This window comes from Sapajus apella, unplaced genomic scaffold (assembly GCF_009761245.1).
Source record: "Sapajus apella isolate SASKATOON/1434 unplaced genomic scaffold, GSC_monkey_1.0 scaffold6, whole genome shotgun sequence".
Classification (NCBI taxonomy): domain Eukaryota; kingdom Metazoa; phylum Chordata; class Mammalia; order Primates; family Cebidae; genus Sapajus; species Sapajus apella.
The window spans coordinates 61166247-61178951 of record NW_022436946.1 but is presented as its reverse complement, the minus strand read 5'-3'; the positions used below and the strand labels follow the sequence as shown (position 1 = coordinate 61178951).

The following is a 12705-nucleotide window of genomic DNA, read 5'->3' as shown; positions in this document are numbered from 1 at the left end:
ACATACCTCATGATCCTGACATGGCACAGAGCATGCATTCTCAATGGAGGCAAAAACTGTTTTTTGAGGGGCAAAAAAAATTCTTTTTTTTTTTTTAATTTTATTTTTAGAAGCAGGATCTCACCCTGTCACCCAGGCTGGAGTACAGTGATGTGAACTCCCAGGCTCAAACAATCCTCTTGTCTCAGCCTCCTTGAGTAAGTAGGACTACAGGTGTGCACCTCCACACAAAGCTAATTACTTTTTAAATTTTTATTTATTTATTTTAAGACTGAGTCTTGCTCTGTTGCCCCGGCTGGAGTGCACTGGTGCGATATAGGCTCACTGCAATCTCCATCTCCTGGGTTCAAGACATTCTCCTGCCTCAGCCTGCTGAGTAGCTGGGACTACAGTTGTGCACCACCATGCCTGTCTAATTTTTGTATTTTTAATAGAGACAGGGTCTCATCATGTTGGCCAGGCTGATCCTGAACTCCTGACCTCAGGTGATCCACCCTTCTTGTCCTCCCAAAGTACAGGGATTACAGGCATGAGCCACTGCAAATTTTTTTGTAGAGAGGGTCTCATTATATTGCCCAGGTTGGTTTCAAACTTCTGGCCTCAAGAGATCCTCCTACCTTGGCCTCCCAAAGTTCTAAAATTACAGGTGTGAGCCACTACAGCTGGACAACAAAAAAATTTATTCTTCTTGCATAAACCACAGATATACATATAATATATAGAGAGATACAGAATATCTGTGGGATAAAATTTCATGAGGATTGGCAATTAGGAAAAATATGGCTGAAAAGGTTCCTTGGAGGGATTATAATTTTAAAAATGTTGAGAAACACCTGTATAGAAGATTAACACAAAAATGATGTCACAAATAGACACCTGTGTTGTATTTTTCTGGTTTCAGATAAGGACAAAACAAAGAGAAACTTTTTGATCCAAGGAAAAAACAAAAAAGAATAAGAAAAATTTCTAGGTTGAGTTTGTAGAAACTAAATTTCAAAGCCAAAGAAGTGTCAGGTCATTTAGTCCAGATCTCTCATTTAACAAAGTAGAGAATCATGCCCCAGAGAGTTAAATGACAGTCCCAGGTCTCCAGCCTCACACACTGCTCTTTTCAGTATTCTCCTGCACTTTTGTCTGCTATAACAACTCCTTTAATTTACACCCCACAAACAAAGGTATTCCACAAGAAACCCACTAGAAGGCAGAAGCAACTGATATTAAAGCAAAGTGAAAAATCAAACATTTCAATAAGTGGCAAAAAGACAATTATTTTCCCAAAGAAAAAAGAGAAAGTACAGGTGTTAAGGTAAATATACACAAAAGTCTGTATCTAATGACAACCTGAAAAAACACCAAGTCAGGATAGTTACAGAGACTTCATGTCATAGAGCCTCTATTCTGACAGGATATTTCTTTTTCCAAAGAAAAATATAGGTGTTGAAAAATTTAAGACCTAATGATAGCCCAAAAAAAGACACCATCCAGACCCAGATAGTTACAGAGCCTCTGTTCTCAATGGATACTTCTTATAACCATTGTGCAAGGGTTTATTTCTTTAATCTGTCTAGCAATAATCAGTTGATACAAAAAACTTTTTACTATATATATGTGCTTATCTAGAAAAATACAAGATATATAAGTTCTTCTCACTTCCTAATCCCAATTGCATAAATTGGTAAAGGGAAATGTCAAAAAGTAATAGACAGTAAAAGATGAAATTCCTAAGGGGAAGTTAAGAGACTTGACTGGTTGCTTAAAGTTGTTTGGAACAAATTATGGTGGTTGATATAATAACAACAACAAAATATCATGACTTTATGTTACAAAAGTGAGTTGTGACCTAATATAAAATTCTGGTCTGGGAGACACTTTTGCCAGCAGTGCTTGTATGGATTTTATTATCATACCTTCTCTTTCCTATTAGCTTTGTCCCAGAAATAAGGGTGCTTGATAAACCCACTTCTTACTGATAAAGAGATTGCTCCCTGCCACAAAGGTCAGTCACAGAGATGAATGGAAAAAAAAGTGACATGGCTGCCTTCTCCTTCAGCCTGTTTTAACAAATTGCAATGAAGTCTGGTATTTATGTGCATGTAAGATGTTCTTTACAGCATGAGGAGACCCTTGTGCTAATATGGTCACCTTTTAGTATACATTTCCTTGCCAATGTGCCATTGTAACATACTTTTAGTTGATTATAAGTACTTCAGTTTTATAGTTTATAGAATACTGTAGTCAGCTGTGGGGTTAATAATGCATAATTAATTGTAAATAGTTTTTAATCTGAAAGCAACAGATTTAGAACGAAATGTTTACCCTCACAGAAGCTACAAACCTGGTTGCATAGAGAGAAGTCCCATCACTTCGCATTACAGTGCAAATTGAAGAGGGGTCACCATTCCCAGATATATCTACTACAGCAGTTCCTTTTCTAGAAATGCAAAAAGGTAACTCTGAAGCAACATAATAAATTCAGACCTTTAAAATTATAATATCTAAAAGTTTAGCAAACCAGAAGGTATTTTTATTACCCACATAGCAATAAACAGTGCTAATTCAAGCTTTAACCAAGAATGGAAAAACGGAATATGATTGAGAATCTCTTACGAATGGGTATAATGTAATTAATATTTGGTTATCCTCCCTTTTAAATCTGTAGCTCCGGATAAGGTACCCAGATAAAATCTTTAATATACCTAGTTGAAAAATAAGATGCAGCTGCATTGTAACTATGAAATGTCACAGATTCTCCTTCTAATTCATGGCATTATAACATTCAATATTGGGCTAATTTTTAACATGCCACAAAGTACCTGAGTATTATAAAACTACAGATTTTTGTCTTTCCTGCATGACCAAGATTGGAATCTGTATATGACAATCCAAAAATTTTCCTTAAGGACATTACTGAGGATGCTATTAATCACATTTCATGTCTTCTTTATAAATATGACAGGAGAAATTTTGCTTTGGTTCTATGAAAAGTGACATGTCTCTTAAGCAATTGGTTTGTCTCTACATTATAGATGTCTAGGCTTCTTTTGCTGGTATTTCTCTGTTTAGCCAACAGGAAGCTAAAAGCTACATTAGAAAACAATTAGGCAAGAAACAGAAATAAAAGGCATCAAAATTGGGAAAGAAGTTAAATTGTCTCTGCAGGCAATACGATTTTTTTTTTTCTTTTTTGCAATATGATCTTATAAATAGAAAACCCTAAAGATTCCACCAAAAGACTGTTAGAATAAATGAATTTCATAAAGTTGCAATATAGAAAATCCACATATAAAATCACATTTTTTTTTTTTTTTTTGAGACAGTCTCACTCTGTCACCCAGGCTGGAGTGCAGTGGCACAATCTCAGCTCATTGTAAACTCCACCTCCTGGGTTCAAGTAATTCTCGCCTCAGCCTCCCAAGTAGCTGGGATTAGGCGTGCGCCATCATGCCTGGCTAATTTTTGTGTTTTTAGAAGAGACGGGTTTTCACCATGTTGACTAGGCTGATCTCGAACTCCTGACCTCATGTGATCCGCCTGTCTCGGCCTCCCAAAATGCTGGGATTACAGGTGTGAGCCACTGTGTCCAGCCAAAAATCAGTAGCATTTCTACACACAACAACAAACTATCTGGAAAAAATTTCGTTTTACAATAACATCAACAAAATTAAAATAGGAATAAATTTAACCAAAGAGCTAAAATATCTATATACTGAAAACGATATAACACTAATGAAAGAAATCAAAACACACAGATAAATGGAAAGGTATTCTGTATTAATGGACTGGAAAAATCAATATTGTTAAATGTCCATACCACCAAAAGCAATCTATAGATTCAGTGCAATCCCTATCAAAATTCCAACAACATTTTTCATAGAAATAGAAAAAAAAATCATGAAATTCATATGGAACCACAAAAAACCCCAAATCCCCAAAGCAATATTAAGCAAAAAAAAAACCCACAAAAAACAAAAGACAAAGTTGGGCCAGCTGTGGTGGCTCACGCCTAAAATCCCACCACTTTGGGAGGCCAAGGCAGGCAGATCACTTGAGGCTGGGAGTTCAAGACCAGCCTGGGCAACATGGCGAAACTGCATCTCTACTAAGAAATGCAAAAATTAGCTGGGTGTGGTGGCACATGCCTGTAATCCCAGCCACTTTGGAGGCTAAGGCAGAAGAATTGCTTGAACCTGGAGGCGGAGGTTGTAGTGAGCCGAGGTAGCACCACTACACCATAGCCTGGATGACAAAGCCAGACCATGTCCCCCCACCAAAAAAAAAGAAGAAAACCTGGAGGCATCGCACTACCTAATCTCAACATCTACTACAAACTATAGTAATCAAAACAGTATCATACTGGCACAAAAACATAGAGACCAACAAAATAGAATAGAGAGCCTAGATACAAATTCACACATTTATGGTCAACTGATTTTTGAAAAAGGTGCAAAAATAACACAGTAAGGACAGTTTCTTCAATAAATGACATTGGGAAAATTGGATACCCATATGCAGACGAATGAAACTAGACCCTTATCTCTCACCATGTAGAAAAATCAACTCAAGAGGGAGTAAAGACAAATCTAAGACCTGATTTGTAAAACTATTAAGAGGAAAATGCTGAAGTCTTGGTAAAGATTTCTTGGAGCTAATCCTCAAAGCACAGGCAACAAAAGCAAAAACAGACAGATGGGATTGCATAAAACTATAAAAGGTTCCGCATAGCAAAGAAAACAATCAACAAGGCGAAGAAACAACCTAGAGCCTGAAAGAAACTACTTGGAAAACATACACCTGATAAGCGGTTAATATCCAAAATATATAAGGAACTCAACTCAATGGAAAAACAACAACAAAAAAACCAAACCAAACCAACACCACCACCAACAAAAATACCATATTAAAAAGTGGGCCAAAGAAGCCATTATCTTCAGCAAGCTAATGCAGAAACAGAAAACCAAACCCCACATGTTCTCACTTATAAGTGGGAGCTGAACAATGAAAACACACGGAAACCGAGAAAAAGAACACACACTGGGGCCTGTCAGGGAGGTGGGGGAGGGAAAGTATCAAGAAAAATAGCTAATGCATGCTGGGCTTAATACTTAGGTGATGGGTTGATAGGGGCAGTACACATTTACCTATGTGACAAACCTGCACATCCTATATACATGTCCAAGAACTTAAAAAAAAAAAAAAAAAGTGAGCCAATGACCTGTATAGACATTTCTTAAAAGAAGACATGGGTGGGTGCAGTGGCTCATGACTGTAACCCCAGTACTCTGGGAGGCTGAGGCAGGCTGATCATGAGGTCTGGAGTTCAAGACCAGCCAGGCCAACATGGTGAAACCCCGTCTCTACTAAAAATATAAAAATTAGCTGGGTGTGGTGGTGAGCGCCTGTAGTCCCAGCTACTAGGGAGGCTGAGGCAGAAGAATTGCTTGAACCCAGGAGGCAGAGGTTGCAGTGAGCCGAGATCGGGCCACTGCACTCCAGCCTGGGTGACAGAGCAAGAATCCGTCTTAAACCAACAAACAAAAAGAAGACATACAAAAGGCTAACACATACATGAAAAGGTGCTGAACATCTCTAATCATCAGGGAAATGCAAAATTAAAACCACAATCCACAATGAGACATTTCTTCAACCCGGTTAAAATAGCTTTTAAATTAAAAAAAAAAAAAAGATATATGTTGGCAATGATGTGAATAAAAGGGAACCCTTGTACACTGTTGGTGGGAATGTTAGTAGAGCCATTATGGAAAATAATGTGGAAGTTCATCACAAAACTGAAAACAACCATATGATCCAGCAAACTCACATCTGAGTATACATCCAAAGAAAATGAAATCAGTATGTCCAAGTGATATCTGTCCTACCATGGTTACTGTAACATTATTCACAATAGCCAAGGTATGAAACAACCCTAATAGATGAATGGATTTTAAAATATACAACAGGTAACGGCCTTAAAAAAGAAGGAAAACCTGTCATTTGTGACAACATGGATAAACTGAAAGGACATTATGTTCAGTGAAATAAGCGATGCACAGAAAACAAATAAGTATAATCTCACATGTGGAATCTAAAAACTTCTATTTCATAGAAGCAGAGAACTAGAATGGAGGTTACCAAGGGCAGGGAATGGGGAGATGTTGGTTAAAGGCGACAAAGTTTTATGTAAACAGGAGAAGTTCTGGAAATCTACTGTACAGCACTGTGAGTATAATTAACAATAATGTACAGTACACTTGAAAACTGCTAACAGAGTAGATTTTAAATGTTCTCCTCATAGATAAGTATCTAAGGTGATGGATATGTTAATTAGCTTGATTTAAACATTTCACAATGTATATATAAATATCAAATTATGTTATATACCATAAATATATACAATATGTCATTCATCAATTATAACTTTGTTTTTTTAGAGAAAAAAATCTACAATAAGCAAAGAAATAGAATTCCAGGAGGGATATGCTAACATCATCTCCGACTTCCTATTACTTTTCCTGCCCCTAATTCCTGTTTTCCTCATTTTACTCTTTTAAAAGCCTGTTGTATTATACTTATTTTCACATGCTGCCTTAAATATTTTTTGAAAAGGCAGGGATTTAGTTTTAGAAGGTAAAATTGGGTCAAAAGATATAAAATTTATTTCCTTTCTCAGTTATACTATTATCAGGTTGTATGACCTTAGGCAGATCACTTATATTTTCTGTGTCAGTTCCCAGTCTTATAAAAAACAAGTAACAGCCTTTCTCTAAACCTTAACAGCTTTTGCTATGGCAGCAAAATACAGAATGTGGGAAATACTTTGAACAGGAAAAAGCACTATGAAAAATGTCAAGAAAGCTGCGCACTGCATTCTGTTGTCCTTACTGAAAGGATAAGTCAATAACAATTTCAAAGAACAAATAATTTTACTAAAGAATAGTAACCTGATCATACATTGTTTTCAGTAGGAGTCCTTTACTCTCCAGCAACTTTAAGACTTCTTGAGATTTTTCACGATAAAATGATTCTCCTGAATATTCATCAAAATATATTCCCAGACGCTAAAAGAGTTCAGAAACAGACAAACAAATGTTAATTCAATTTCCTATTCTTACCCTAAGGCAAAATTAAGGATGCTCTGCCACCTGTCACACACATGAACACTGGGCGAGGTGGCTCACGCCTGTAATCCCAGCACTTGGGGAGGCTGAGATGGGCAGATCACGAGGTCAGGAGGTGGAGATCATCCTGGCCAACATGGTGAAACCCTGTCTCTAGTAAAAAAAAAAAAAAAAATACCGAAAAATTAGCCAGGGGCGGTGGCATGCACCTGTAGTTCCAGCTACTCAGGAGGCTGAGGTAGGGGAATCACTTGAACCTGGGCAGCGGAGGTTACAGTCAGCTGAGATTGTGCCACTGCACTCCAGCCTAGGCGACAGAGCAAGACTCCGGCTCAAAAAAAAAAAAATAAATAAATAAATAAATTAAATCAAGGACTGGATGTGGTGGTTCATGCCCATAATCCCAGCCCTTTGGGAGGCTGAGGCAGGAGAATCACTTGCGCCCAGGAGTTCAAGACCAAGCCTGGGCAAGATGGCAAGGACTTGTCTCTTTATTTTTGTTTAAAAAAAAAAAAAATCTCTTGAAATATCACAGGGGGAAGATAAAACAACAACAACAACAAAAAATCACTCCTTTGCGCAAACCTCCTAATAGCGTCTACTATACCAGTCAAGTACTCACAACAGTACTGTGCTGTGCAATATAGTAATCACTAGGTCCAACCGACAATCTAAACTGTTAAACTGGAATTAAGCGAAATAATGAATTTAGTTCCTCTGTCACACTATTTACACTTCAAGCCACATGTGGGCAGTGGCTACTGAAGATGGCGGCCATAGATACAGAACATTCCCATCACCACAAAAAGCACTGGACAGCCCTAGAGAAATTTTAGAAGTATGCCCCATATGCTACTAGCTCTTCAACCTTCTCCTGTCCTTCATCTTGCTTACTTACTCCAGTTACATGGGCTTCTTTACAAAACTCTCCTCATTTCACCTACAGACCGCATACTTGATCTCTCCAGCTAGCATCTAGCACCATCTAATAAAAACATAGTTGCTTGTTTCTTGCTTTATCTTGAATTTGTTCAGTTTGTGCTCTGTCTCTAGGCTAGAATGTAAGATCCATAAGAGCAAGGGTTTTCCTCCTCTATTCACTGTTGTCCCCTACCTACCAAATGTTTATTAAATTAATCCATTTATTAACCATCATATATCAGCCTAAGGAAGTGTAAGAACAAAAAATAAATATGAAAAAGTGAACGAATGCTAGAAAAGAAAACCCAGATAAAAATGAAGTATGAGAATACCAGCTGATACTGCTTTAGGATTATTTTGCAGTTCTTTCAGCCCAAAAAACAAAATTTGAGTCCTAATTTTAAATTCATCTACAAATTTATTTTTAAAACACAAGCTTAACAAGTAACTTTACTATGCAGGTAACAGCCAAGAGCTGCAACGTATCATGAAAAGGCAGAAGGGAGAGTCAACCAGTACCTCGTAAATCCGAATGTACTCTTCAATGCTCAAGTCCCGGAATTTTTGCCACAGTGAAAGTGCTTGCACATCGCCCAGTTCCAATCGCCGAAAGAACTCCTGTGCCAATTTTGCTACACTTTTATCATCTGCTGCTTCTTTATTAACTTGTATATAAACCTAAAAGTACAATAGTACATTAAATAAAGTATGTTACTAGTCACTGTTATCTCTAATACGGAAATAAAGCAAAAAAGCACATGTTGAGAATTCTCATTTAATTTAACACAGACCCCCAGGGTAAGAACGCCTATTTAAGACTAAGCTGGTGGCTGGGCTTGGTGGTTCAAGCCTGTAATCTCAGCACTTTGAGAGGCTGAGGCAGGCCGATCACCTGAGGTTGGGAGTTCGAGACCAGCTGACCAACATGGAGAAACCCTGTCTCTACTAAAAAACACAAAATTAGCCAGGCATGGTGGTGCATGCCTATAATCTCAGCTACTTAGGAGGCTAAGGCAGAACTGCTTGAGCACGGGAAGTGATAGTTGCGGTGAGCCGGGACTGGGCCATTGCACTCCAGCCTGGGCAACAAGAGTAAACTCTGTCTCAAACCAAAAAAAAAACCACTAAGCTGGTATTTCTATGTTGTTTTTTTCCCCCCAACATGCCAAATTATTATCCTGTAACTTCACTGAGAAAGGCCGAATAAAGTAGGATGGCTCGATCTGGCAAAGAAAGCCAAAGGATGATTTAGCATTTGCTTTTATGAAAGATTTTAAAACTGTTTTCTAAACAGCTTACTGTGTAAAGACCAGTAAAATAGGTAATATTGGTTAAAAAAAAAAAAAGACAGCTTTTGGATAGTTAGTATAATTATGCTCTAAACTTAGGATCTTAAAAACTGTATGGAGCACCCACTCTGGAGTTTTATTTTGCACCATCTGTCTTAGCTACTTTAGTTCCACACCCAGCCAAGGACTAGCATGAAGTCGATGGCTTATTAAGGGCTCAGGTGTACTCTTCTAGCTCTAGGAATGTGTTTCCAATGTAGTTTCAATCATTTTCCAGTCTCCAAAATATAATGTTAATAAATGACATTAAAATATTAATATTATAGTTCAAGTAGTACCGAAGTTATACATATGGAATCCAAAGATTTTATTTACAAATTGTAACTCACTTGCAGGTTGAAACAGCAATAACTTTACTATCATATTATTTCCAGAAAGCTATTAAAGTTTCACGAAAGCAATAAAAATTGGTCAATAAACTATAAAAAAATAAGGCTTCTAAACTCTTATAGTGCTATTATCAAAATATCAGGACAGCAGTCCTGATAGAAAAATGATTTTATTGCTGGAGGACACATTGGCTTATACCCACTAGGTATTACCAACAAATGGGACAGGGCATTAAACATCTCTCAAGGTAAAAATGTTTCACCTTTCATAAATGATTTATGTTAATTACTGGAATGATAGACTTAAAGGAATAAATACTGCTAAAGAAAGGTTAAAATTACCTTTTGTTCTCCACCCCTCAGAAAAGAGTTAACATAGCAGGCCTGGTACTGTTATATTAAAATATTTTGCTTGCAAGGTTGATCACTGGCTGGCAACTATTAACTTAGATTTTTGGAAATGTTTCCACCAACTTAATGATAAAAGTGGTCACTGTGCCTAAACTGTGTGCAAACAATACGGCTTAGGCTGCACCTCCGCTTTCCTTCTGGGTGTTTGGGATTTAGTACATTCTAAGCAGAGGGTGCCTACGTGACCAGCTCTCAACAAAAACCTTGGACATGGGGTATCTAATGAACTTTGCCAGTGGACATTTCCTAGGTTCTCATAATTTGCCGCTGGACATATTATGTGCAACCTGTGTGACTCCACTGGGAAAATTTGGAAGTCTGGAAAGTCTGGTTTCCTCTGGACTTTACCCCATATGTGCCTTTTCCCTCTGCTGATTTTGCTTTGTATGCTTTCACTATATTATATCATAGCTACAAGTGGGACTATGCTGAGTTCTGCGAGTCCTCCGAACAAATCACTGAATTGGGGTGGGAAGGGGTGATCTTGGGATACTTGACACATATAAAAAACTGATGTCTATGTAGTCCTATTAGTAAGTCCAGAATAATATGTTACAATGCCAGTTAGAAAACAAAGATTTTGGTAAGGTGTGGAAAAACAAAGAGGTAAGATAGTAAACTGCAGACTTCTTGACTTTTGAATGATCCAGCCATTGACACCTGCTTAACAGTCGAGGCTACAGATATTAAAAACATAAATATATATTCATAAACAGTTTTTTATTCTATCTCTCACACATATGCACATGTGCACACAAGGTTAAGTACGCATATGCAAAATGTCCTTATTTTCACAAAGGACTTCTTTTTTTTTTTTTTTTTCCCCCATAAAGCCTTTCTCCAGGGTGAAGTTTTTTTTTGTTTTTAAATCTAGGACTTTAAACTCAAATAGCCAAACATTAAAAAATCTACTATGCATTCAAAATAGAGATATGACTATTTTACAAAAAACTTCACCAGAATCTTCTCTTTCTTAAAAAATAGAAATACAAAATAAAAAGCCCTTCTTAATATTGTATTTCCGCAATATGTAGTTATAAAACAAACATTAGTGAAAATCAACTGACGCTATCAAACAGAAGAACTTTAATAAGCACTTCCCAATATACTTGTAAATGCACAATACAAAACTATACAGTTACCATGAACCTTTTCTACCCTTGGAAAGGATGCATTTTGAAGATATCTTCCTTTAAGGCTAGATTTAGACATAAAGAAATAAAAAGGCAATTTTAAATTTGGATTTGATAATAAGAAGCATGGCTTAGTAAAGTTTTTGAGGATGGAAACAATTTTTCTTTTAAAAGAAAACACACACACACAAAAGTTGTGTTTCCATTAGGGAATAAACTAAATGTCTTAGACTTCCTTAAACGAATATTAATATTCCTTTTCCACTATTTCTAGATGTTGGGCCTGCCAAAAAGCGTAACATTTTATTTTGAATTTAACTGAGATAATTACAGTAAGCTCTTGGGCTGATCTGCCCAAATATAAAGAATTAAGCATGAAATTAAAAGTAGTAGGATAAGCCTTTCTTATGCCTTTAAACTTGATCCTAGAATATCATTGGCCACATGGGCTGAGTTTAACTCTTTACTGTGGGGCTCTAATCCCACTTTTAGCCATGCTTGTCTTAGAAATATTGAGAATAACTGCCAAGGATGGTTAGCAAATCTTAGAAACCATAGACTCTTTTATCATATATTTATGTCATCTATCTTAAAATGCACTGAATTTTTACCTCATTGTTTAGAAAAGAACATGTAAAAATATTCATGATTATAATTTGAACAACTTCATTGTTTAATGTTGTTTCATGCCTTGATCAGAAATTTCTTAGAGAACTGCTAGTTGATTCCTAATATTAAATGAAAAATTAAAGACATTCAAATGAGTTTATATAATTAAAACTGCACATATCAATACTGCAAACAGTTCACAATAAAGCCAAAATATGGCAGGTAAAAAAAAAAAATAACTAATTTGAGCTAATTCATGAGTTATCAAATTTCTCCTCCTTAATACATTATTTGTAGCATATAACTGTATTTCACCTTTTATTCATCTGTTAATATTTGGAATCTCCTCTTTTTACTCTGTGTACATACATAACCATATTCATGATATTTTACATCTTTATTCAGGGATGATAATTATTAACTCCTCCTAGATCACCACACAGTAGCATGTAATAAATGTCAACATTTCTCATGCTGAAAAAAGTATTTTTTGCACATTTCAATGGTGTCAGAAATTAGTGAGCTATTAATGTGTACTTTGTCCTTGCTAGGTATTTCAAAACTCATTCTAAGAGGACAATGAGACACTGTAGTATTGTCCCAAATAAGCAGAGAGATGGTAGAAAGCCAAGCAGTGTTGGGAAGGGACAGCAAGGAGCAATGGCCAAGTGGAGAAACTGCTAGGATAGAGGAAAGGAGATTACCTGCATTGGGGAGGAGATGGGAAAGATTTCCAGGAGGGGCAGAAGGTAACAAGCCCCTGGGGTGGTGCAGACCCTCAGTGGGAAATGGTTCATGGTGCGTCTACATAGCGACCTGGTCTCTAGGCCAGTGGACA

The 12705-nt window shown here is 36.8% G+C and overlaps 1 protein-coding gene across 5 annotated transcripts in view; it reads right to left on the bottom strand.

The window, feature by feature from the left end:
• RARS2 (arginyl-tRNA synthetase 2, mitochondrial) overlaps positions 1-12705 on the bottom strand; it is an 83135-nt gene that overhangs the window by 8092 nt on the left and 62338 nt on the right. For all 5 annotated transcript variants that reach the window (XM_032275292.1, XM_032275293.1, XM_032275294.1 and 2 more), the window contains 3 exons: positions 8556-8714; positions 6949-7055; positions 2336-2431 (listed from right to left, as the gene is read on the bottom strand). In XM_032275292.1, the coding sequence (XP_032131183.1) occupies positions 2336-2431; positions 6949-7055; positions 8556-8714 (362 nt within the window). The remainder of the gene's footprint in view (positions 1-2335; positions 2432-6948; positions 7056-8555; positions 8715-12705) is intronic.